Source organism: Anguilla rostrata, chromosome 19, assembly GCF_018555375.3.
Source record: "Anguilla rostrata isolate EN2019 chromosome 19, ASM1855537v3, whole genome shotgun sequence".
NCBI lineage: Eukaryota > Metazoa > Chordata > Actinopteri > Anguilliformes > Anguillidae > Anguilla > Anguilla rostrata.
In genome coordinates this window covers 5829472-5853418 of record NC_057951.1, presented here as the reverse complement: position 1 = coordinate 5853418, position 23947 = coordinate 5829472, and the positions used below count along the sequence as shown (strand labels likewise).

Here is a 23947-nt window from a genome sequence, read left to right as displayed (position 1 = left end):
TCGCTTTTCTTAAATTTCAAAGTAAGGAAAAGCTTTGGGTTGAGAGTGAGCTAGTACATTCAGAACTTCCTTTATTCGGTGGCGAAACATCTACAAGACTACATGCCGTTTAAAATCCTGCAGGAAACGTACACAGCAGTTAATTGTATAAAAACTAAACGTCTCTATTAAATATTTTAGACTCTGACGGAACCAAGCCTATGGCAGTCAGAGCAACTGGGCCCAAAGGAATTTGGAGCTCTTATTCAGTCTAAAGTTCCAGGGCTACGGATTGTACGCAGAAGTAAGCTGATTGTTAAAGCAGGTACTGCAGCTTCAGGGAGAAACGAGCGATGAAATTGTTCCTTGGCCACCGTCCCTTCCTCTCTTCTTTCCCCCCCCTCCCCCCCGTTTACATTCTCTGTGCTACTTCTGTTCGGCTCTCTTTCTCCTTGTTCTCTCCCTCCTTCCTCTCGTTTTTCCCCTCCGTCTCTCCCCCCTCTTCGTCGCCTCCGGTCCGGCGACATCACTGAGCCATCTGCACCACCACCGCCTTCCAGGCCTTGTCCTTGTCAAAGTCTCGGAGCGTCCCATTGGCCGCCGGTTGCTACGAGATGGGAGCAAGGGAAGGGGGAGGGGCATAAGGAGAGGTGCGTTTGTTGAGCGCGGCTCTCTCCACAAGTGTCACTGTTTGTGTGTGTGCGTGTCTGTGAGTGAGTGTGTGTGTGTGTGCGTACCTCGCTGTGGTGACTCTGCAGTGTCGTGGTCTGGGCTCTGACCAGGCCTGCCAGGCGGAGCTGGCTCTTGTAGGAGGCGCAGTGCACCACCGTGACCAGCGTCAACACGGCCTGCACCAGCAGCAGCAGCGTCAGGATCATCAGCAGCACGTCGTGCGATTGCTGGGACACACACACACACACACACACACACACACACATGCGGTGTAACACATTAAAATACTCATCACACCCACGGTGTCACGCACACTTAAATATCCGTTGGACACCCATAGCGTCAGACGCTAACACATGCCCTTGTCTAGCATACCCATAATGCACACAGTTATAGCACATGCATATAAACCCAGACGATCCAAGATCCAATTCACTGCTTTCAAAAGCTCATGCAGCCACACTGGTTGCTCTGTTGCCGTAGAGACCGACCTTAGTGACGGGGTTGTCGTGCAGGAAGATTTCGGCGAAGTTCACCACGCTGCAGGAGAGGAACCCAGAGGCGGAGAAGAGCAACGGGGACGTTACACTGGCAATGGCAATCAACACCTCCACCTAAGAGAGAAAGAAAGAGAGAGAGAGAGAGAGGGGGAGAGCGAGTGAGAGAGAGGGAGAGAGAGTATGTGAGGGAGGGAGTGGGAGAGGGAGGAGAGAGGGAAAGAGCAAGAGAGAGAGGGAGGGAGAGGACAGGGAGAGTGTGAGGGAGGGGAGAGAGAGAGAGAGAGAGAGAGAGGGAGAAGAGGGAAAGAGAGAGTAATGACCAGTAGCCTAAATGTTCTTAATAAAACGTCGACCTGAATGATTGCTTTGGCAGGGGTGCAGTGAGATTCCCACGACACTCGACACAGCAGAGTCCCTGCCCACCGTCCGCCACGGACTGAAAGCACGCCTGTTTGATGACACGGCTTTGTGACCCTTCATCAGCTAAACCTTCATTGGTTCGCTTTTTATAAGTCGCACTGGATAGGAGCGACTTAAAAAGCCTAAATATAGTGTAAAGAGAATTTGAATTTGAGAGTAACTCACCAGGCATTTATTGGGGTACTCTGCCACCACGTGGCTGGCAATAGCACTGGGGAAGCACTGGTGGGGGTCACAGCCGTCCACGGACACAGGAAGTGACAGAAGCAGACATTAGCAGCCATTACACTAGTCCTCTTTCAGCGTTAGTATTGATATTGAGAACAGCAGGGATAGTAACATCTGGATAAGACGGCTGTATTGCCAAACAACACTGATAACGATTGGCTGAAACTGGTAGGCTACATCCTGGGTAACACTCAAAGGGAGGCAAAAAATATAGCCAGAAAGTATCCACCAATCACCGTTGCCGTTGTTATATTGCTGTTACCAACGTGCTCTGTGATTGGTGGAGCTCCTGACAGAACATTACAGAAAATCGATGTCTTAACTATCTTGTTCCCACTGTGTTATCTTAGCACAACCACAGCCCCTTCCCACAGGGCGGGGTCACTGACTCACAGCCACCAGGATCCAGAAGAAGGTGGCAGAGAGGAGGGGTCCCGGGGCCAGGGCGTCCATGTTGAGAGCGATGATGCCCCCAAACACTGCGGAGATTCCCACTATGACCTCAATTACCTGGGGACAGGAGAGAGCAGTTACACATTGTGTACATCACACCGTTTACATTGCAGGATGTTAGCAGATGCTCTCATTCAGAATGACTTACAGCTTTTGCTTAGCATCCATTTATACAGCTGGTGGATATAAACTGAAGCAGTGCAGGTTAAGTGCCCCGTTCAAGGGTACAACAGCTACCTTGTAGTCAACCGGTAACCTTTAGGTTACAAGCCCAGTTCCCTAACCATTATACTGCACTCTCACCATTTACTCTCTCTACACACACAGTTGCATGTGGGATAAGAGAGTGGTGATGAGAGAGTTGACATGACCTTCCCGGTAGATAACAGAGAGGAGCTCCACCAATCAACGAGTATGTTGATAACCACAGCAGCAACATCAACAGTGATTGGTCAGTAGTTTCTGATGTTACATCCTGGCTAATACCCACAGAGAGTCAGGAAGTTCTTGTCCTTCTTGTTCAGGGCAAGAAGCCTTGCTTTGTTGGTTTTTACCTGCGTGTCCTGTGATTGGAGGAGCTCCTCTCTGTTTTCTGCCCGAAACGTGACATCACAACCGTCTTACCTCTGCTTAACTGAGCCCACCTTTTACCACAATGCCACACAATCAAAGAGGGGCTTACAGAGTAGGCCTTGATGAGGCGGGCAGGGAAAGTGGGCGGAGTCACAACCACAGGGCCCTCGCAGGTCACTGGCTGGAGGAGGGGGAGGGGGGAGCGGAGAGAAGGGAGGAGGCGGGGCAGGGAGGAGGAGGAGGAGATATAGTTTAGGAGAGACACCTAGAGAGAAAGAGAGAGAGAGAGAGAGAGAGAGAGAGGGAGAAAGAGAGAGAGAGAGAGACGGCTAAACTCATACACCGCTGACACAGGCGAAGCGATAAGCACCGGGGCGGCGAGGCGGAGGGACCGCGCGCGCACCTTGCCGTGGCTGCAGCAGTCCTCCGCGGAGCGCGCGGACAGGATGACCGTGCTGGCCAGCAGGACCTCCAGCAGGATGAGCAGGATGAGGTTGAAGTTGATCTAGGAGGGGAGAAACGGACGGGGACTCGTTAGCCATCATCTACAAGTGAAGAGATGAAGGAAAACGCCAGGTCACGCTATGGAAGCGTTTGGATGTTCAAGTCCGGGCTTGGCGCAGTGCTGGACGCTCTCTAGTCCACTTGAGGGCAGTTCTATTCTAGGAGGGCCAGCTGTATGTGTGCAGAATCTTGTTTCAATCAATTATCTTGGTTCAGTTAGCTAATTAGGAGTACAATAACAGAATAGTTTGGGTCTCTGTCTCCACAACACGACCTGGCAAACTGTTCCACATGGCGACAACAACAAAACATTTCTTTTTATCAGTGCGGAACTTTACTTTGAATTCATTTGAACCCATTCCCTTGTTCTGCTGATGGAGGAGTTCTGCTCACAGAACCTGATGGTAAACTGCCTTGTCTCATTGTTAGAAACCCCTGGATGCCGTGTCAAGCTCTTGCAGAAAAAGCCTGCCTGGGTTTCCAGGGCAAAAAGCAACTGTGATGGCAAAAATCTCACCCCTTGGAGAGAAGGGCATTCACAGAACCATTACCCACAATCCATTGCAATGAATGGTGAGAGCTACACACGGAGGTATGCTTATTAAAGTCTTTGGCATGATACATATTTAAAATACATGTACTGAACATCATGCAAATATCAGACCTGGGTCAAATACATGTTTGTTTTGGATTCAAATACGCTTTACTGATCTTATCTGGTGTATTGGAACCAATGCAACACTCTCAAAAAGACCAAACCCCGCCTTCTGGGCATATTGGCAGGCTCAATTACACCAGGCAATATCAACAGAGCACAGAAAAGTGTTTGAATCCAAAACAAATACGTATTTGAGCCAGGTCTGGCCAAATACACATTTGTCAGATGCGCGGATATGAAAAACCGCCCTCCCCCCCCCCCCCCGAGCCTACGGACGAGCGCACGCACGCACACGCGCGGACTCACGTTGACCGCTGAGGGGCTGAGCACCAGCTTGCAGCCGAACCACACCAGGCAGGTGGTCGTGACGGCGAAGGAAGACACGAACACCACCTGCAGATCCGACACCTTCGAAGGCAAGAGCGGTCGTCAGGACGGAGGTGCAGCACATAGGTCGCAGAGGTATAAAACACACAGTTAAAGACGTGAGGAATCTATGTTACATGGGAAAAAGACTGGAAAAAAAGTGCAAATCTGTATTGAAAATACATATGCAGTACTTGAAGTACTGCGTGCTATTTATGACATGATTGACATCATTGAAAGAAAGGAAGTTGTGGAAACAGTGAAAATGTCGCTGGCAGTCTACGTTGTGCAGCCTGGCACCGGTCCTCGTTGTGCACCCAGAACTACAGCTGATGTTTAGTTATTTTCGGGTTCTCCTACTCACCGCGACGTGTCTGTTCTTGGCAATCGCAAAGCTCACAACTGCAGCTGGAATGCTCTGCGGAACACACGAAAAGCAAGACACATTACATACAGATAAATACACTACTTAGTATTATGCTAATATCATTAGCGTAGCATATGAGTGGCACAGCCGGGACCCTACAGCACGTACTGACCAGGGGTGGGAAAGTCCAGGGGTCCAGGGGTCAGAAAGTAAAAGTCCTGCCGTGCGTTCCATCCACCCATGAACTCACTAATTAGTTCCACCACCTGGCTGTAGAATTGTGCTAATTAGGAAATACGGAGGACTGGAACAAAATACTGGGGAGGACTTCTACTTTCTGAACCCGGATTTTCCATCTCTGAGTATGACAGATCACTCAAGAAACTCAGACTGCATTCCCCCCTCCAAACTGACCTGGGATCAGTTTTAAATGGTAATATTGAGCCACCTGCTGGGTAAAGAGCCTGATCTAGGGTCAGTCTGTGGGTAACTCACAGAGCCGGCGGCGCAGCGCAGGTAGTCCATGGCGTCTGGGAAGACGTTGCCCAGGTAGAGAGAGAAGCCCGCTGAGATCAAGAGACTGCCCTGAGGGATGGGGGAACACACACACACACACACACGTACACACACACACACACACATGAACACACACGCATGCATGAATGCACGCATACACAACAAAGCAATAATTACACCCACCACTGTCTCACTGAGCAAAATGGACCAATTAGCACAACTGATTCTGTAACTCCACATCAAAATCCACCAATCAAAACAGTTGAACCACCATAAATGTTTTTGATTTTCACAGAGAGAGAGTCCATTAGTCTCTTTATAGGCTTTGGTTTTCCCCGTTCCCTGTTCTGTGCCAGTTAAAAGTTGTCTCATACGAATCCATAAATCTTCCTAATCTTCAAGAAGCAGGATTACAGATTTAGCTGGATAACTGCACTGAGTAAAACGCGGAACCCTCCCAAATCTGGAACATGGACTGAGATAAAAAGAGCTGTTCCGGGTTTTTACTCAGCCCAGTCAACCAGCTAACTCAGTAATCCTGCTTCAAGAAATGCCTGCCAGGTGAGGCGAGTTAACTGTGTATTCTACTGCTTTTAAAATTCAAAATGCAGAGTAACAACAGAAAGCAGCAGGCTCTGTGGCTCTCCAGGACCAGGACCGCGGAAGGTGCGTGTGTGGGTGCAGTTCCTCCGCTCACCCCTATGAGGGCGCTGTAGAGCCAGGCCCTGCAGCTGAGGCAGTGTTGCAGGGCCGGGGACTGGGGCAGCTGGAGGTCGCTGGCCCTCACGTCCACCGTGTAGCTGTCCCTCTCCGGCCGGTCCCGTTCCGACCGCCGCCCGCCCGTCCCCCCCACGCCCCGCTCCAGCGGGGGCATGCAGTCGTAGCCGAACTCCTCCCTCGCGGACAGCTCCTCCCTCTGCATGGCCACAGGCGGTCTGTGGAGCCAACGGGCGGGCGGGGCTTTGGGATTCCGAGTGGCTGGCGTGTGAGACGTGGCTGCTCCTGATTGGCTCTGCTCCGTGCTGCCAGGGACCAGACATAACAAATGAAGATGAGATAGCTGTGAGGTACCAGTCAAAAGTAGAGGTGCTTCACCAATTGCAGAGGACATTGCTGATAGCCAATGGAATTATAGCATTACGCAACATAATGATGAGAACAGGCCATTCAGCCCAACATGCTTGCCATCTGCCTGCCACTAAAGTGTACCTAGTGCTCGGATTCTACAAACTAGCTGGAACCCCAGCAGCGACCCCTGTGGAACTCCACTCCCCACAGCACCCTACTCAGATAAGATCCCCACTACTACTCTTTGTGTTCTACCCTGTAGCCAGTTCTGAACCCGCTCTGAAATACCTCCTGTAATTCCTGCTGTGTTCATTTTGACAATCAGTCCCTAAACTCTGAGGTTCATATTCAGAGGTTGTAAATGACTTCTTAAACTGTATCTTAAAATGTAAAGTGAAGATTAGATAAATTGAGGACAGGTGAAAAAAAACATACTTTAATCAGCCAATGATGCTGCTTGCTGGACAGATCATGGAAGCCCTAGTGAAGATTTAGCCAAATCAATGGCGGACACAGCTGCCGTTTATTGCGAATGAAGAGATGATTTGGGAAAAATCCATAATAATTATTAAACTGTTTTGTTCAAGGCTCAGTGATGACATTATACATTCAATCCGAAAAGCCAAATGAAATTGAAATGGATTTATACAACGCATTTCGCAAAACATTTGGCATACACGGCCCTAAACCAAGTCATCCTACAGGACATTAGGGCATCAGCGTTGCAGCGTGTAGAATTGGTAAGACACAGAAGATAAAAATGCAGTTCCCCTATTTTATGTCTGCACATTCAGTGCAGACTTGCGAAGTGACAATGCGGAACTGACCGGAAAGATGGCGTGTCACTCTTCAGGAAAACCAGCTGGGCATCCAGGTTTGTCACGGACCAGCTTCGTAAAGATGCCTGCTTATTTTTAACGGATCCACATGTCTAATCAAAATGATTATGATTATTATCATTTGAAAAGGATAAGTGTGCGCCTGTACCTTGTGGCAGAATGAACACTTGAAATATAAGGGAAACAAGACCAAGTTAAAATCCAGTACATGGCTGGACCAAACACACGTGATCCAGCCGAATGGTGTAACTTCCTAACTCAGTCAGTCAGTCAGTCACTCACAGACATTTGCGTTTGTAGGGCTGGCCCCGCTGTTGCGGTCCAGCCAAAAAGAGGCCACGTCCCACTTTTTCGAGCCAATTCGTAGTCAACAAACTGCCTCCTGAGAAGCTGCCACTCCGCCTGCACCCGTGTTAAGCGCTCGCCGGGTTAACGTTTAATCTCTTGCGGTCAGTTAATGGCGCACGCCGGACTCGAACCTGCGACCTTAAGGCTGTCTGTTCTTGCGGTCATTTTAGCAGCAAAGGCAGAGAGGAACCCATGAAGGTGCCATCTTGGTTTCGAAACAGTCCCCTAGTCTTCCTGCTGGCATTTTCAGTTCCCTCTCCCATATTCTCCCACTCCCTCTTCCTCAATCTCCCTTCCCCCTCCCTCTATCTCCCTCCATCTCTTTCCCTCAATTTCTCTCTTTCTTCCTCCTCCGTCTATCTTTCTCTGTATCTCTCTATCCCTCTCCCCCTCTTTCTTTCTATCTCTGTATCTCTTTATCCCTGTCTATCTCCCTCTCGCTCTCTCTCTCTCTCTCTCTCTCTCTCTCAAACCTCACCTGTCGTTAGGATCCACCTGTGCGTCCGTGCGTCCGGTGGTGCCTTCCGTGTATCCGTCCACGCGTCCGCTTCGCCTCCAGAAACGGGAGCTTTTCAGCTTCAGAGAAGGAGTTTGTTTCTCAGTTTAGACACCTCCTCCCCCCACCCCCACCGCCACCCCCTCACATCCCCTCTTTGAGAGGGAAAGGAAGAAAAAAAAAGTTTTGGAACAGGATCTTTTCAAAGAGGAGAACAAAAAAACTCCAATCATCGAGAGCTGCCAGCGCCCAGGGAACCAGGGTGGGGGGGGGGGGGAGGGAAGTTGGCCAGGGAGCGGGGGGGGGGGGGGTCACCAAGTACGGTCTCTGAATGACAATGAGGTTGCGGGGGTCGTGGGGGGGGGTTCTGATGAGGAACTCAATGTCTCTCCCCCCGCCCCCTTCCCCATGTACACTCCCACCACAACATGTGCACAGTTTCCTTAGCAACGACAAAATGACAGCCCTTCAGGCAGTGGTGTATGTGAAACATGCATTTGCATTTACATGGTTCTTATGTAATACGGCTTGCCCCGCCCACTTTGCTTTTTTAAAAATCTCTGTGCAACTTGCAGAGCAACATACCTCTCCGCCATTTTGACTGTAGTTCAGATGTATTTACGGGGGAGGTGTTTTCTATTTTGCAACATTTGTAGTGCATTTTTGTCCGTCCCTGCTAAGATCAGACAAGATTTGGGGCTACCCCCACAGGGGCCTGGCCCCCACCCCCTTGACGTCATGGCCCAGCAGGCCCATGTCCCAAAACAAGGCCGTAAATCAAGACCCCCCGAAAAGGGCTGGTAGAAGCCGAAAGAGGGTCCGTTTGACTCGTTCACGCCCTCTGTTGAACCAGGTTGGGGGCGGTCAACCTTCCTGAGTGAAAACCTAGCGACCGCAAACATTCCCATGATGGGCCTCCAATCGCTTTAAAACAAGAGACTGGGGGGTCAAGGAGATGCCAAGATGTGATGTCACTAAGTGAGTCCGGCAGCCATTTTTTCATGCTTCCCTTTGCACCACAACAGTCAAACTAACTAATAAATTACATTAAATTACTTTTTTTTTTTTTTTTTAATTAAATAAATGGTAGAAAACATTTGGTAACAAGCAGGAAACTGACAGTTCAGAACAGACTGTTCTTTTTCTGTTGCCCAATTTTCACAATATGCAGCATACTCATACTAAAGTTTGTTTGTGTGTGTGAGAGAGAGAGAGAGAAAGGGGGGAGAGAGAAAGGGGGGGGGGGCTTACAATAAAGGCGGAGCTTTATCAAAGACCGCGACCTGTGCAGTCTCGCTCTCATGACAAGGCTGAGTCCCCCTCCCCACGCATTATTTCTGAGCGGCCGTATCCCTGGATACTCATTTAACCGCCCCCAGCCCCCCCCCCCGACACACACACAGCGATGTAACTATTAAACAGAACAGCAACACATCATTGCAATGCAATGCAACTTGGACAGCACCTCGCCGTATCCCTCCCCATTCGCAATCCGCATCGCATGAACGGTACAGTAACTCGCGTTCACGGCACTGGCAAACAGCGCCAAGGACAATGGAGAGCTTGTTCGCCCGGCGCTGTTGTGTAACTCCTCGCCCCCGGCCCCTCTCCTCATTCCCCGTCTCTCACTGTCGCCTCCTACTCATTCTCCCCCTCTGGTGTTTTCCAGGGAAGCCTCTGCCACCTCTCCCCTCCGACAAGGAACAGTCACGGAGTGGCGATTTCGGGTGCCGCGTACGTCGCAAAACTTCAGTTAATACAGGGGAATGAAAGATGATTTTACATTGCATTGGTGCTTAAAAAAGAACGATCTACAAATCAGAATTACAATAGCACATTTTATAATTTCATCGCCTTAAGAATACTGAAATTGCACAGATTTAAATATAGAATAGGATTATATATGGACACTCAATTTCATAATAGTTTTGATAATCATGATTACTTGTTTGCAGAGGTGGGTAACCCGGCTTCAAAGAGTAAAAAGACTGACCATGTATTTGCTCCACCACCATGCACTAAACCAGCTGACTCTAATTAGCATAGCTCTTCAGCATGATAGGAGAACTAATTATTATGATCAGCTGGTTTAGTGCATGGTGGTGGAGCAAATACATGGTCAGTCTTTTTACTCTTTGAAGCCTCTGCTTGTTTGGTAGACCAAAAACTTCGACTGCTAATTACAGTTCAACTGTGGGCTAAACGCTGATAGTCACGCTTCATAAAGACCAAAACAAATTGCAGCTCGGCTGCGTTGACCTTGCATGCTCCTGCTGGCTGGCTGCTGTGTTTTTCGCCGGATTTCCGGTCAATTACACGCATTCGTAATGCCCCTAAATTTGAACTGTCTGGCAATTTGAACGCTGCACGTGTTGAAGCCTCTGGTTGAAGCCAGGCATGTTCACCGACTACAGACATTTGTCACGTGGGTGGGAGCAAGTTTCCAGTCGCAGCAGTGAGAAAGTTATCCAGGCAAAATAGCTTGTGAAAATGTATATGAAATATATGCGGGGCCCAATTTTAACTATTTTCTTTTTTTGTAGAATTTAGTTAAATGGACATTAATTTAAATATTAATCCTATAACAGCGTTATTGTAGGATTAATTCTAAAAGATGTTTTCTGAATGGTTCACAGGAGGTATAATCAATTCATAAACACTCAGGCCAATAATCGCAAATCGGCATTAGGTTAGTTGTTTCACCACATACATCAACTGGCATTACCATGATACACCTAGTCACACACATGCACCATATGTCCAGGTACATTTGAATCAACCCAGAAGCCTTTTAAAATGTTTGCCGTGGCACACAATGTTGTCAAAGACTGTATAGCACAGGGATTCCACATCAAACTTTATTTACACCACCTTAAGGGCAAATATGATTTTCAAAGATTATTTTTTACTGTTGCAATGCAATCTGGTTGACCACTGTTTGGATTTTCGAGTTGGGAGAACATTGCAATGAGCAAAAATAACTCCTGAAAAAGCTTTAATGTCTCATACGCAGATTCGCTTTTGGGATCACACTTTCTGCATTGAACAAGACCCGAGTTAACCACAAATAACTAAACCTTCCTAAAGGCTTATAACAATCAACTTCCACTAGGGGTGCTGTTACCCTATGTATCAGGACTTGATAATGACGTATGTAGTTATACGCATATAGCTATGTACATGTAATTATGTAGCTGATATGCAACTTTCAACATAACAAAAACACAAACCTGGTTTTACACTTGACACAAACTTGGTGAAGGGGCCATTTACCTCAGTATTCTTACAGGACCCAAATGATTTGTGACACTACAATGGTGATACAATATCTTTAGTTCACTTTTATTAGGAAATACTGTTCACTTAAATTCTCAATCTCTTCCAGTGTAGTTCAAATCAAAGGCAATTATCCATGACCACAATCCCGACAGGGTTTTAAAAAAAAAAAAAAATCAACAATAGGTGACTCGGCTTCACGGACAGCGACATTGTATCAGAGCCCGTGTGTATGTAAACTCAGTAGAAACGACCATTCGTTTCCAGTGTAAAAAAGAGCAAAAAAGAAACAATTATAATTATTACATTTCAAAGCTGTGCTCATAAAAAAAAAAAAAAACAGTCGGGTGGAGTACAACAAACCAGGTTACAACGGATCAGAAAGTGCTTGATTGATCACTCGCATTTCAGGGAGGACTTTAAAAAAAGACGTCTCTACAATAAGACCGCAGTCCGTTACGTTAAAATGACGGCTCTCGACGAAGATTTTAAAAAGGAAGTCCCCAAAGGCTGAACGTTCGCTGCGAGGCGTAAGCAGAACTCCAGGTCCGATTTGAGGCAGGCTCTGTTGTAAGGCGTCGGAGAATTCTGGTCGTCCTTCTCCTTTCAAGACATTAGTCCGGAGCGTGTGAGCGCGGGCGCGGGCGCGCGCGCGTACGTGTTCGTGTTCGTTTCGTGTGAGTCAGTGCACAGCGCATTCGTGCAACGGGGTAAATACCAAGAGTGTTGACACGCGGAAAAAAATTAACGAAATAATTAACCGTTTAAACGATAACTAGATGTATAAAATCTCTCAGGAAATACCGGTAATTGGTTTGTGTGTTTAACAGTGATGAAAGCAAGCAAAGAAGAAAATGCCTTTTCTCACACGGGTACCACTTTCTAATTTCTGGCGACCTGGACTTGCCTTGGCAAAGCATGGCAAGCGCAGGAGTGCTGACCTGGGATCAAGCAGGGCAATGTGCATCATAACCTTTCCCATTACGAGACAAAAAGGCTCAACTGATCCTGGATAAGCACTCCTACTGCGAGAGGCATTATGGAGTTTGGGCCTGACACAAAGTGTATGGGGCCTGCCTGCAGCCAATCACTGTCAATATATATGTGCAACTTTTAAAAAAGCTACTGGCAGATTTAAGGTTGAAAGGGGGAAGAAACCATGCTGATTACAAATGAAACTCCAAAAACAGCAGTACATTAAAATAATTGTATTTTTTGTTTCTTCTTTTGGACCAAATTGAAACTGGCGATTATTCCAGACAAAAATCAGGAAATGCTGATTTTTAGGCCCTAGCCGTCCCAGGGGCTACTCGTATTTGGGTTTACCGCTAAACTTTTGCCAGGATTCAATCAACATTTGCCCACAACTACAAAACAAAGGTACAGTTTTGTTCACTGAACAGTTTAGCAAGTTCAGCTATCGCTAAAGCCAACTTGCCAAATCGATTCTGTGAACAAAAATTCTAACTACAAAAATTGAGGACAAAAGTTTACCAAGTCCCAGCCTATCTCTCCAGCTATCAGCTGTGGGTGCACCTACGTCATACCCCCAAGTCCAGACATTTAAGGTCTGGAAATCTGCAGTTTCCCCGATTCACTGAAAAACAAAACCGCTCCTTTGAGACGATGCAGGAAACTGGCACGTCTTTTCTTTGAATGAGGAAAATCTGAAGAACTTATCTTCATCTTGTGAAGGGGGACAGAAACATTTGTGGCGAAGGAAAACATCACGTACCAAATTAACGTTTCGCTGTTTGTGGAATATCATTTAAAAAAACGTATCGTTTAAAAGTTTAAATGGTAAACGATCAACACCCCTAGTAAATACTTAACTGTGTGCATTTGTTTGCGTGCGTGCGTGTGCGAGTGTAGCATGTCCGTGTGTGCGCGCGTGAGTGTAGCATATCTGTGTGTGTGTGTGTGTGTAGCACGTCAGTGTTTGAGTGTGTGTGTAGCATGTCTGTGTGTGTGCGCGTGAGTAGCACGTCAGGGTTTGAGTGTGTGTGTAGCATGTCAGTGTGTGTGCGTGAGTAGCATGTCTGTGTGTGTGTAGCATGTCTGCGTGTGTGCGCGTGAGTAGCACGTCAGTGTTTGAGTGTGTGTGTAGCATGTCTGTGTGTGCGCGCATGAGTAGCACGTCAGGGTTTGTGTTTGTGTGCGCGTAGCATGTCAGTGTGTGTGTGTGCGCGCGTGTGTGCAGCATGTCAGTGTGTGTTAAGCTGGTTGCTCTGCAGAGTTCTTGTACCAGATGATCGTGGCAGACCCTGAAAGGTTGAAGACAGCAGTCAGTGTCAGGAACAAAAAACAAACAAACAAACAAAAAAAAAGCAGCTTCAGAAAAGCCACCTGCTTGCGACATGTCTTACGGACAAAACCACCGTTTGCCAGAATCGGCGCAGTCTGACAGCTGGAGACGTTTCCCATGAAGCTGTGGTTCCAATCCTGTTCCTGTCCTGTAGGTTTTCATTTCAACCCTAATTTGGCACACCTGACTCTACTAATTAGCAGCCCAAACAGATCTTTAGTTGTTGAATGAGGCGTGCTTTGCTGGGGTTGGAGTGAAAACCTACGTAGATCTTCAGGAATAGGGCTGGTTTTCACTGCATTAAAGTACAGGAACTCTTTGTATGTCGTTGTTTTCTTATATGCGTTATGTTTTTATGATGCTTCACAGGGTGTGTGTGACTAGTGCAAAAATGCCTCCGAACACTAGGGGGAGGTAATGAGACTGGACAAACTATGGCTCCCACAGGTGCCAGAAGCACGAACCCAGTCCTGAAACAGATGGACGAGTCTCTTACCTCGTTTCTGCTTGCTGTCGAGTGCACCCCATTCTGAAAAGAGACAAATTTCAATTAGCACACCAGCTGATCACACAAAACTGCAAGAAACTCCCATACAAATAAGATGTGCTGCATATGAACAAATGAGATGGCAATAGGCAAGGGTTTTAATATTACATGATTAATCACTGCTTCCTGCGGTGGACAGGGCTGAGATTTCTGATGACTCATCCCGATTAATCTGGACATACCGATTGGCTCAAGGGCTGTGATTATTTGGCTTTACTGAACAACGCCCAGCCAGACCAGTACCATCCACGGGGCTTTTTTGCCTTGTCGTGGTCCTGTGTTTACAGTCAAAGAAGTTTGCTACGTTCAGCAAAAATCTTAAATGTTTGCTGCCATTTAGGTTGGAATTCCAGGGGTGTCAATGTCCAGGGATGCCAGGAATCAACCAATGATGCATTTACATGTTCATTAAGCATGTAAAGAATCACCATGGTAACAGCTTTGTAACTGGACATTCAGTTCAGCAGCTTTTCAAGTTTAAACTGAATGCAGCTCTGATCGTACCTTGAGTGTGATACCGCAACGCCTCCACTAGGTGGCGACAGCCAAGCAGCAGCTCCCCTGAGCTGTCAATCTCTTCTCGACATTGGCTGATGGGAAGAGGGGGCGTGACAGGAGGCGGGGTCTGAGTGTGAGTCTCTGGAGCAGGGGTTTCATCGATGGGGTCCACAGGAGAGCAAGGGGGGCCTCCAAAAGTGGGCCCGTTCTGTGCTTGGGGCCCCTCGCTGATGAAGCTGAGCCCCCACTGGTTCTGGAGCAGCACTCCGATGGCCGGGGGGTCCTCGGCCCCGCCCCCTGCCCCGCCCGACTTGACCTTGGAGGCGTAGCTGACGGCCGGCTGAAGCTTGGCGGGGCTGTCCTGCACCGGGAACGCGGGCGGGGGCTTGAGCAGCGACAGCCCGTCCCCCGCCCACCTCTCCCTCTCCCCCCTCCTCGCTCGGGCCGCCCGGGCCCCTTCCGGAACCTTCCGCAGGGCGCGCCCCTTCGGGTGGGCCCTGTGCTCGGCATCCCTGCCGGAGGCGGGGCCGTGCTCGGGCGGGGGCGTCTCCGGCTTGCCGCGGACCCGGTTGCCGCCGCCCCCTCCCCCGCCGCACTCCCCCGAGCCGGGGGAGAGGCGGCGGTTCCGGATGTGCGGCTCCGGGTTGGGCGGGGAGACCAGGGCCGCGGTGTCGTAGAGGGCGTCCGGCTCACACACCGTGCTGCTGGCCTCCCACGTACCTGCGGAAAGAGAGGGGGGGGGGGGGGGAGCTTTAACCTTACGCGACATAGCACGACATGCCGTACCACTGCGCAACACGGTATCACATGACGCCGCCATGATGACACAGCACGGCATTCTGACACTTGGCAAACACTCTTATCCAGGGCAGCTTACAGCGCGGGAGAATGCAAGAACATCCACAAGCTATGTGAGCAGCACTGGGCTAACAGCTGTGTAGCACCGCCATGTCGCGTAGCTTCCCGGCACTCACCAGAGACTACCCATAAGTGACAGCTCATAATAAAACAGAGCTATATGCTAACATTGCTAATACAGCTATGCTCACAGTCCACCAAGCTGAAAACCGTAGGGGCAAACCAGTGCATTCCAATTAGCAGATGCGCTCCCAAATTATTTTTCCAGTTTGCACACATCAATTTTCAGGAGCAAATGCTGCTAAAATGGGAGCACTGTACAAGCCTGAAAGCAAAAGTCTAACGGCGTACTGACAAACCTCCAAACCAAAAGAGCTGCTTAATAAGCACTTACAAGCGTGGGTTGTGCAACACAGAACTGAATCAGCCCTTTCTATACTTTACAATAGCTAGCTTAATGAGACCAACTCACATTTCTCAAAAAATAATATTCGCTGTACAGTTACAGCCTTAACATATAATAAGCTACAACTTATTGTTTGTGATTCGTGAATTAAAAATTATGACACCAGTTACATCAGAAACGTAAAGTGTGACGACAAAAACAGGCTGTACGGCGCATTCCGTCATTTCACTACGAACCAGAAGGTATTCAACACTTTTCAAGCCTAGACTTGAACACCCTGAGGATCTATGAACTGGTTAAGTCAATGGTTAAAATGGCCAAAGGGAAGACTTTAAAAAAACTGAAATGCGCAGCAACATTTGTTTAATCACTGACACTACACAAGTGAAAACAAATTTACTTAAAATGTCTCATTTTATTAATGTCTGATTGTAATGAGTCTGTAAAGGGAAGCCTGGAAAGTTCTGGATAAAGCCAAAGGAAGTCTGACGCTCCACCCCAGTTATGGATTTTACTTATAGATTTATTTGTCTAGTGCCGCAAACAGTCCAAAAGAACAAAGGTTATGAAAGCCGAAATGTGTTATCATTCAAAAGTATTCCCAAATTTCTCAAAAGCACGCATTTGGGAAAACCCTACACCTACAATCACATACAAACGCATGTCGAGCATTTGAGCAAAAATACTACCCATTATTCGGTTACGACATAATGCTAATGTAGCACGGGAAGATATAACGGTGGAGTCATATGTATTAGACGCCATCAATGGGATTTTGGACAATACAGGTAATTTGGCTAATTTTGGAAATATTTCTCAACAGCGCCTATTAATTGGGTTGCAGCATAAGAACTGAAATTGAGACATTTTCTTTATGTACCACTAATGGCTATTGAAACCAAGCTGTTGTGAAATGTTGTCATATTCCATTCCTGTGGCAAAGCCTTTTGCTGAGTTAACCTTATGACTATCATTCAGACACCAAATGAGGTGACAATACCCTAGCCTTCATGCACCCACCACTCAACCACTCGGGAGGTCCAGGTGGAATCACAAGGGATAATGGTCGGAAAAACGACTTCATTTGAACCAAATCCACTGTGTTGTCTCATTTAATTAATTTTATGATGACGGCAGCACGTTCTGGATTGAGAATCGTACACTGCTGAACAAATAACTAGGTCTGCTGCTTATATTACTCAAGTTATGGGTGACGAAGGCAAATTATCACATTTGTTTGCAGGAAACGCTACCATTTAAATAATTGCCAAATACCGCCTTGTACCAGATCCCTCTTGAATGACGTACCAGACGCACAACGAGAATACCAGGGTTAAGCAGCTGTTTGAAATTAAAACGGATATATGTAGTATGTGCATAGTTTGATTCACGTATCGTGTCATGAAACGGGGTACTGGATTTAGTATATAAATAAGCATATATTTATTCAACACATTGGCTTCACTAAGTAAACAAAGCTAAGTTATGCAACAGATATTTGAAAACACTGTTGGAAGAAATGTACGCTTGCCTTCGTTTCGGATCACATATATCGAGCAAAAGTTCGGCCCGAACATTACCTTTGGAGTACAATGAGCTTGTCGTCACTAACGTGAACATAAATCCCAGACAAGAGTCAAACAAAAGAGCAGGTGAAATACAAAACAATTTACCGTCGCTATGTAACTGTAGCCAGTGATGCCAAACTAACGCCATTGTAGGATGTAGCTTAGCGGGCTAAGGTAGACCACGTTTCATCCACATTCGAACTCACAAATCTCATTCTTCACATTGCTGGTTAACTTGTCTGACTTGTCTGTGTACGCTGGACAATTTTGGCCCGAAAGCTATTTTGCGTACTTTATTGTGACGGCAATATTCCCGATACTAAACCGGTTAGTTATTCGATAACCCTACTACTAGTACTAGACTGAACGTACAGTTGTGCTGGCTCAAGACTTTGTAGAGTTTGCTAGCAACAACTCCACAACATTTCAACGATCAGCTATTCTAGCCAGCGGATAAAACGTCGATCTGCTTTAATACTTACACGCTCTTGCCAACTCTTAAAAGTAATACTTTAAGACTGGTTTCCAATTATTTTATTGCAACTCCTACAACAAGCTGACTGATGTTAGTGGTTCTGGATTGTTCTAGCACTAGCAAGAACTTCTAGCAAGAAGAAAACCAGATAGCTAAACGGCGCTCTCGCACGACCAAAGATAGCTGGCTAACGCTTGCTAGCCAACCAACAGATTCCGAAAAGAAAGCTTTCGCATTCAAGATACATAGAATACCCAGCCACAGAACTTAGGCAGTTCCGAGTGACAAAGCCTGTACATAAGTGTAGTTCACCAGATAAATCAGCGTGCCGATGTTAGCTTATAAATACGTTTGTCTTCCTCAGCAAAAGTAGCTAGCAGTAAACTTGCTAGCTACAGTAAGCTAGCTAGCTTGGACGGACTACATCGCTCCGGGCCACACAAAGTTAGCCAATTTAGCTTGTTAGCTGCGTTAGCGGCTAATTTAGCTAGTCTACTTCGAAGTAGTATTAGCACAACAAGTAAAGTTTATCTGTCAGCAAGCTAATTACAGATATCAAAAGTGATTTAGAAAAAATTCGAAAACCAAGTCAAGTTAGAGTATTATTGTCGAGTCAACTTAAAAGACGAACGAATATCAGCTAACACAGAAGCTAGTGCTGGTTATGCATTTCGTAAGACTTAGCCGAGCTTCTTAAAAACGTGGAAACCTTGACACTTAAAAAATGTTTCAAGTCAGTTTACATTGGCTTGTGTTATCGAGTCACCAATCTAGCCGTTTAAATGCGATCGCGATGTAAAACACAAAGAAGTTATGTTACCTGTCTTAATGTGCATGTTCTGTCTTGGTATTTCCTATGTGGACGTAGAGGAGATTTGAACGGGACCGATCGCAGCCTGCTTGCTAAGTGGTGGAACGAAGCATGAATATACCCGGGTGAAAGTGAGCACTAACCAAGGCGGATATCCAGGCGGTAAGAGGGGAGGGAGAATTAAAAAGGGCGGGGTGGGGGGGGATTCGGCCTTTCCCGCTTTCAATTCAACAAGTAAATTCGCATGTCTTGTCAATGCTCGGTAGCGGAGCAAAATTTGCAGACTTTATCAAGCCACTTCAGAGGTTGTATCTGTTTTATTTGAATTGGACTACTCACTGACAGTTAACCATCTCAAAAATATGAAATTTGCATAAAGGACTTAGTAGGCCTAAATAAACGCTAGCTGAGGGACCCTTTCATAGTTAATTTGCCAGATTTAGAACTTGTCAAAACCGGCCAACATGCATATCTGGATACTTTATCAGACCACAAACTGGACATGTAGGCTACATATTTTAAAACCAGACATTCTGGTCGAAAATGGGACGTCTGGCAAATATACTTCGCAGCCAGCTGCTGTTTATACCGTTTAGACTAAAACATTTTTTGCAAAGGACTGTTAAAGAGTCATATTAGTTAAAACTGTTTTTTTTTTCTTAGTAGATTAAGTCAGAGTTAATTTTCCAGTTTCAAGGTGATAAGTAACTCAATATGTAAATGGTAATTTACACTGGGGTTTTTCAATTTTTTTTTGTTTTATTCATGAATTAAAATATAATAAAATAACTCTATTTATATGCTGAACGATTCTGATTTTTTTGTTGTTGCAATAATTCTGCATAAAATACCCCATAAAATTGAAATGACAAAATATATCCCAAAAAGCTTCAGTAAAATACCAACTATTTTGGTGAAGAAGCACCAGGTAAAATTTGGTAACTATATTTATAAGTTAAGTTGTGGAGGAAAATAAGTTTTTCATGCAGGAAATATGTAGGCCTAATTTAGAGAAGATGGCAGTTAAAGCTATTTGTGGTTCATATAGCCTACATGAAGCTACTGTATAAAACATCTACATTATTTAAAGTTGCATTAGGTGGAGAAACTACTTTAAATAGTTAATTTAGCCTTGATGTTTTATACCAGTAGCTTATGTATACAACTTTGTAAATACAATTTTGCTGTGTACATACTACTTAGTACATGCTATTTAGTATATACTATTTAGTACATAGCCTACTATTGACACTGAATAAAACTGTCTGTTTCGGTTTAACACAGCTTTATTTTAAAACTGACTACTGTTACTGAAGACATTAAGTTAAATTTGTTAATTTGTTCCAATTATTCTGAACAAACAGGTAAGACGAGCCGGTAAAGTCGGACAGAGAAGCAAAAACAGCGTGATTTATCAGTTGTCACTGTGCTTGATTGCACTCTGTTTCTTGCATATTTTTCTAGACTAGTTACATCCATGTGTCTCTCTGACATTTCCCTTGAACTGCATCGTAATACTTTCACCTGGGTTACAACGCAAAATATTTTAAATTTTTATGACAGTTCTCCCTCATCAATCCTCGATGGCGTTGTACGAAATGCGCCATTTATATTAGAAATTTCAAAGTTAAAATGCCTGCAGCGAAACCTCGAGGATGAGGCTCCAAACGCACCGGTGTCGTTAAGCCACGCGGTCAGGGGGCGTCTCGTTGCCTAGCACTGTGCACGTGCTAATTGCGAGCTGCGACGTCGGCTGTTTGAATCCGCCCGCGCAACCTTTGTCGCATGTTTACACTGTTTTGTTGGGAAAAGCCATAAAAATACATGTGTGTGTGTATATATATATATATATATTTTTTTTTAAATCACTAGGATAAGGTAAGCATAGAACATTTCAATCGTGGTATCTTATTGTTTAATAATAAACACTGACACAACGGCTTTAGTTTGCTGTGGTAACCAACACAGTTCGTGAATATCTACCTGTAGGTTTTCACTCCAACCCTACCAAAGCGCACCTCGTTCAACGTCTAGAGATCTTTGTTGAGCTGCTAATTAGGAGAGTCAGGTGTGCCAAATTAAGGTTGACATGAAAACCTACAGGACGGTAGAAACTGGGTTGGCTAACACTGGTTTACACACTTTAAGTAAACAGTGTCTGCACTCCAAGAAGTGGGTGGCAGGATGCTGTGATGGTTTGATGTAACGGGCCATTTAACGGAGAGTCTGAAGTTCTAGGTTTGATTCCCAGACAAAAAACTGTTTTGTGCCCATGACGTAAGCTGCTTAACACGATTTGCTTCAGTATTGCACAGCTGTAGAAGTCTGTTTAAAAAAGTACGCTATGTAAGTTACTCTGTCGATGAATTGATCTGAAATGTTTGGACAGTAGCCTAGTTGACCTTGCCAATGTGTATTCCATTGGCAAGGGCATTAGACTTCTGTTCCACCAGGCTGGCTTCTGATTCTTTGAAGCCAGCCTGATAAATAAAATGTTCAATTGTAAAGGACTGAGCTCATTCTATTGGTTTGCTGCTTGACAATGATTAACCAAAAGAAATGGCACAAGCGAGCTCTGATCCAAAGCAACTTACAACTTTACTCAAGAATAATCGAATATTTCCAAACAAATATTTGTCGTAAAATAATAGATTATTTCTAAAAATAATTAATGCTGACATTTATCATTTCAGTTGAGTCACATTTAATAAAGTAACAATAATAGTTACACAATAAAAATATATAGCTGACACATTGAAATGTATTATGCTGGTTTGTATTAATTTATGAATTTAGTAATATTCGACACATTTATGACACGCTAATATTTCCTGCCCTAAAAAGAAATAATGCACGGGTATCTGTCAGGCAAGGGGTATGAGGTTACAGAACTGTAGAATTCAGACGGCCTGAATGTGTATTTCCAATGGTTTCTTCCAAAACCGCACAACACGAACCCTGTGTTTTCACGCTACCACAAGATGGCAGTGTCGTACCATTATTGCAGCATTTTGTTGGTATCAGTATTCACATCCCAGTTTGTAAGAGACCTTTTTCTTCCACTGAAAAAAATATTCTATATGCACAGGCCATCTAAGTTTAATTGGTTGCAGGTTTGCCACTGAAGGACTGATTGCCTTTTCTAGTCCGTTTCCATGGAGATATAAGAGAATGGGTATATTGCAGGTGTTGCTTGGGAACGATCTGATTGCTCACCTGGGACTGGAGAAGAGATTAAGTACTACCTCCACGAAGAAGAGGGAAAATTCCCTTAAAAAAAGGAAGGTAAGAATCACCGAATGGAGGTAAGAAGAGGCGAACATAAAGACGAATTCTGACAGATGCAAGAAACTGAGGCACGCAGAGAGAAAGGCAAACAGTCTGAGAGAGTGGTCGAAGGGGGGGAGGGGGAGGGGGAGGGAGAAACGGCACAGGTCTAGCCATGGGCCAGGGGGCCTTGTAGAGGAGGAGCTGGCCTGTTGCTTTGCTTTGGGCTGACTCCAGTGTCATGCAGTGCTTTTGCAAGTTTCCCTTTAATAAGAGGGAAATGTCACTGGCCTCACAGGAGACTGGAACTGCATTCACTTACTTAGCAGCAGTCATCCAGCGTGTTCCCTCGATTCTAAGGGTATGTGTGTGTGCGTGTGCGTGTGTGTGTGCGTGTGTGTGTGCATGTGTGTGTGTGTGTGTGCAGGCTCAAGAGGCATTTTTTTAATAAGACTGTGATCTGGGTTTTTTTAAATACAAAATATTTTGAATCCATATCGGTCAATTATAATTAAGGAGAGGAAAATACTTTCAAAAATAAAGTCACATAAAGTAAACCAAACATAAAAATACCATTCCACACTGTACATGCGTATGCGTATATTACATATGGCATTGTCCCTGTTGAGATGAGAAAAAGAGAGAACACCATAAATGGTTATTTTCTATAGTCCCACTCCCGAGTCTTGTCTTGCGTGCCCAGAAAAGGTGTTCTTTACCCATAATCCTTTACCCACAATATGCCAGCCCTGGCGCGGGCTGGCACATTCTCCCCCCGCTGGGTTTCCGAGGAAGTCGATCGCGTCCTGTGCTAAACAACCCGCAGCCGTTAGCCGCATTCCGCTCGCGGCAGAAGGGGCCGCTGTACGGGGGCGGCCCCGGTGCCGTTCGGCGGTGGTGGCGGTTGGAAAAACCACCGCTCGTCGCCTTGACGGTCAACGCAAGCGACTTCGCCTGTTAGCGGTCCGCGTGAATGACCCCCCTCATTGGACCAGGTTTGGTTTCTACTCAGACTACTGGTGGCGCACAATTGCTAACCTGAGTTTTAACGGTTCGAAACCGGGTGAAGCACTCCAGGATGGCAAAAGCGGCATTTTTATACCTGCCGAACCAAGTCCGGCCTGCCACCAAGTGAATGGACACTCGTTGGTTTCCACCAGACCTGGGTCAAATACGTATTTGTTTTGGATTCAAATACTTTCTTGTGCTCTGTTGATCTTGCCTGCTCTAATTGTGGCTGCCAATATGACCAGAAGGCAGGGTTTGCACTTTTTTGAGAGTATTTCATTGGTTCCAATACACCAAGACAAGATCAGTAATGCGTAGGAAAGTATTTGAATCCAAAACAAAATATGTATTTGACCCAGGTCTGTTTGTCACTGACTCCGCTCCGGAGCAGGGTCAGCTAGCCCAGGGGCTGAGGTTGGTGCTAGCTCGCTTCAGAACGCGCAAGTGTGAACGCTTGTAGAGCCCTGGGCTAAAATCTCTCTTAGCTCAGGGCTAAGGACAGCGTGAATAATACTTATGACTGTGTATGAGAGAGAGAGAGAGAGAGAGAGAGAGAGAAAACAGTCACAGGAGGGACCAAGGGATCAGCAGAGTCTCAGCGCTGTGTGTGAGTGTTGTGAGTGAAATTGTTCGGGGAGCTGTCTGTCCCCGCATGCCATATTAAACCCACATTAGGCTTGTAAGCGAGCTGCGCTCCCACAGGTGCCCCTTATTTATCCTATTAAATTAAAGGGCGGAATAATCTTTTACCCATCGGGGCCACCTTGGGACAGCTTAAAGGCTGGCAGCGGGAGCCAAGATGGCGGTGAAAGTGAGCGGCCATTTTGGAATTCCAGCACACCGCAGAATTGTCATTGCTTAGTCAACCCCAAACAGTTCATGTGAGTAAAGCGGTCAGCAAATCTTCTTCATTGGAGTTAAAATACTGTATCAGAGTTGAT

At 46.0% G+C, this 23947-nt stretch overlaps 2 protein-coding genes and 1 long non-coding RNA gene across 8 annotated transcripts; 1 reads left to right on the top strand and 2 right to left on the bottom strand.

The window, feature by feature from the left end:
• Positions 1-54: 54 nt before the first annotated feature.
• Positions 55-8129, bottom strand: mlc1 (modulator of VRAC current 1). Of its 5 annotated transcripts, XM_064318522.1 has the most exons (13): positions 7970-8127; positions 7132-7235; positions 5934-6258; positions 5216-5305; positions 4718-4771; positions 4294-4395; positions 3229-3330; positions 2935-3090; positions 2193-2309; positions 1737-1793; positions 1143-1265; positions 717-878; positions 55-586 (listed from the first exon to the last, which is right to left on the bottom strand). In XM_064318522.1, the coding sequence occupies exons 3-13, from the start codon at positions 6156-6158 to the stop codon at positions 506-508; spliced, it is 1269 nt and encodes a 422-aa protein (XP_064174592.1). In that variant the 5' UTR covers positions 6159-6258; positions 7132-7235; positions 7970-8127; the 3' UTR covers positions 55-505. The 5 variants fall into 5 exon arrangements, with proteins under 5 accessions (XP_064174592.1, XP_064174594.1, XP_064174591.1 ...); XM_064318524.1 differs by lacking the exon at positions 7132-7235 and having other exon boundaries at positions 717-869; positions 1137-1265; positions 7970-8129; XM_064318521.1 differs by lacking the exon at positions 7132-7235 and having other exon boundaries at positions 7970-8129.
• Positions 8130-11308: 3179 nt separating this feature from the next.
• si:ch211-214j24.10 (uncharacterized protein LOC558894 homolog) lies at positions 11309-18879 on the bottom strand. 2 transcript variants are annotated; one of them, XM_064318499.1, is made up of 4 exons: positions 18741-18879; positions 14620-15333; positions 14065-14097; positions 11309-13527 (listed from the first exon to the last, which is right to left on the bottom strand). In XM_064318499.1, exons 1-4 carry the CDS (start codon positions 18754-18756, stop codon positions 13478-13480), a joined length of 813 nt encoding a protein of 270 aa, XP_064174569.1. In that variant the 5' UTR covers positions 18757-18879; the 3' UTR covers positions 11309-13477. The 2 variants fall into 2 exon arrangements, with proteins under 2 accessions (XP_064174569.1, XP_064174568.1); XM_064318498.1 differs by lacking the exon at positions 18741-18879 and adding an exon at positions 17551-18678.
• Positions 16506-22108, top strand: LOC135245463 (uncharacterized). The gene is made up of 3 exons (XR_010327269.1): positions 16506-16665; positions 18789-18893; positions 21918-22108. It is a non-coding gene; the product is annotated as an uncharacterized LOC135245463 (long non-coding RNA).
• The last annotated feature ends 1839 nt before the right edge of the window (positions 22109-23947 follow it).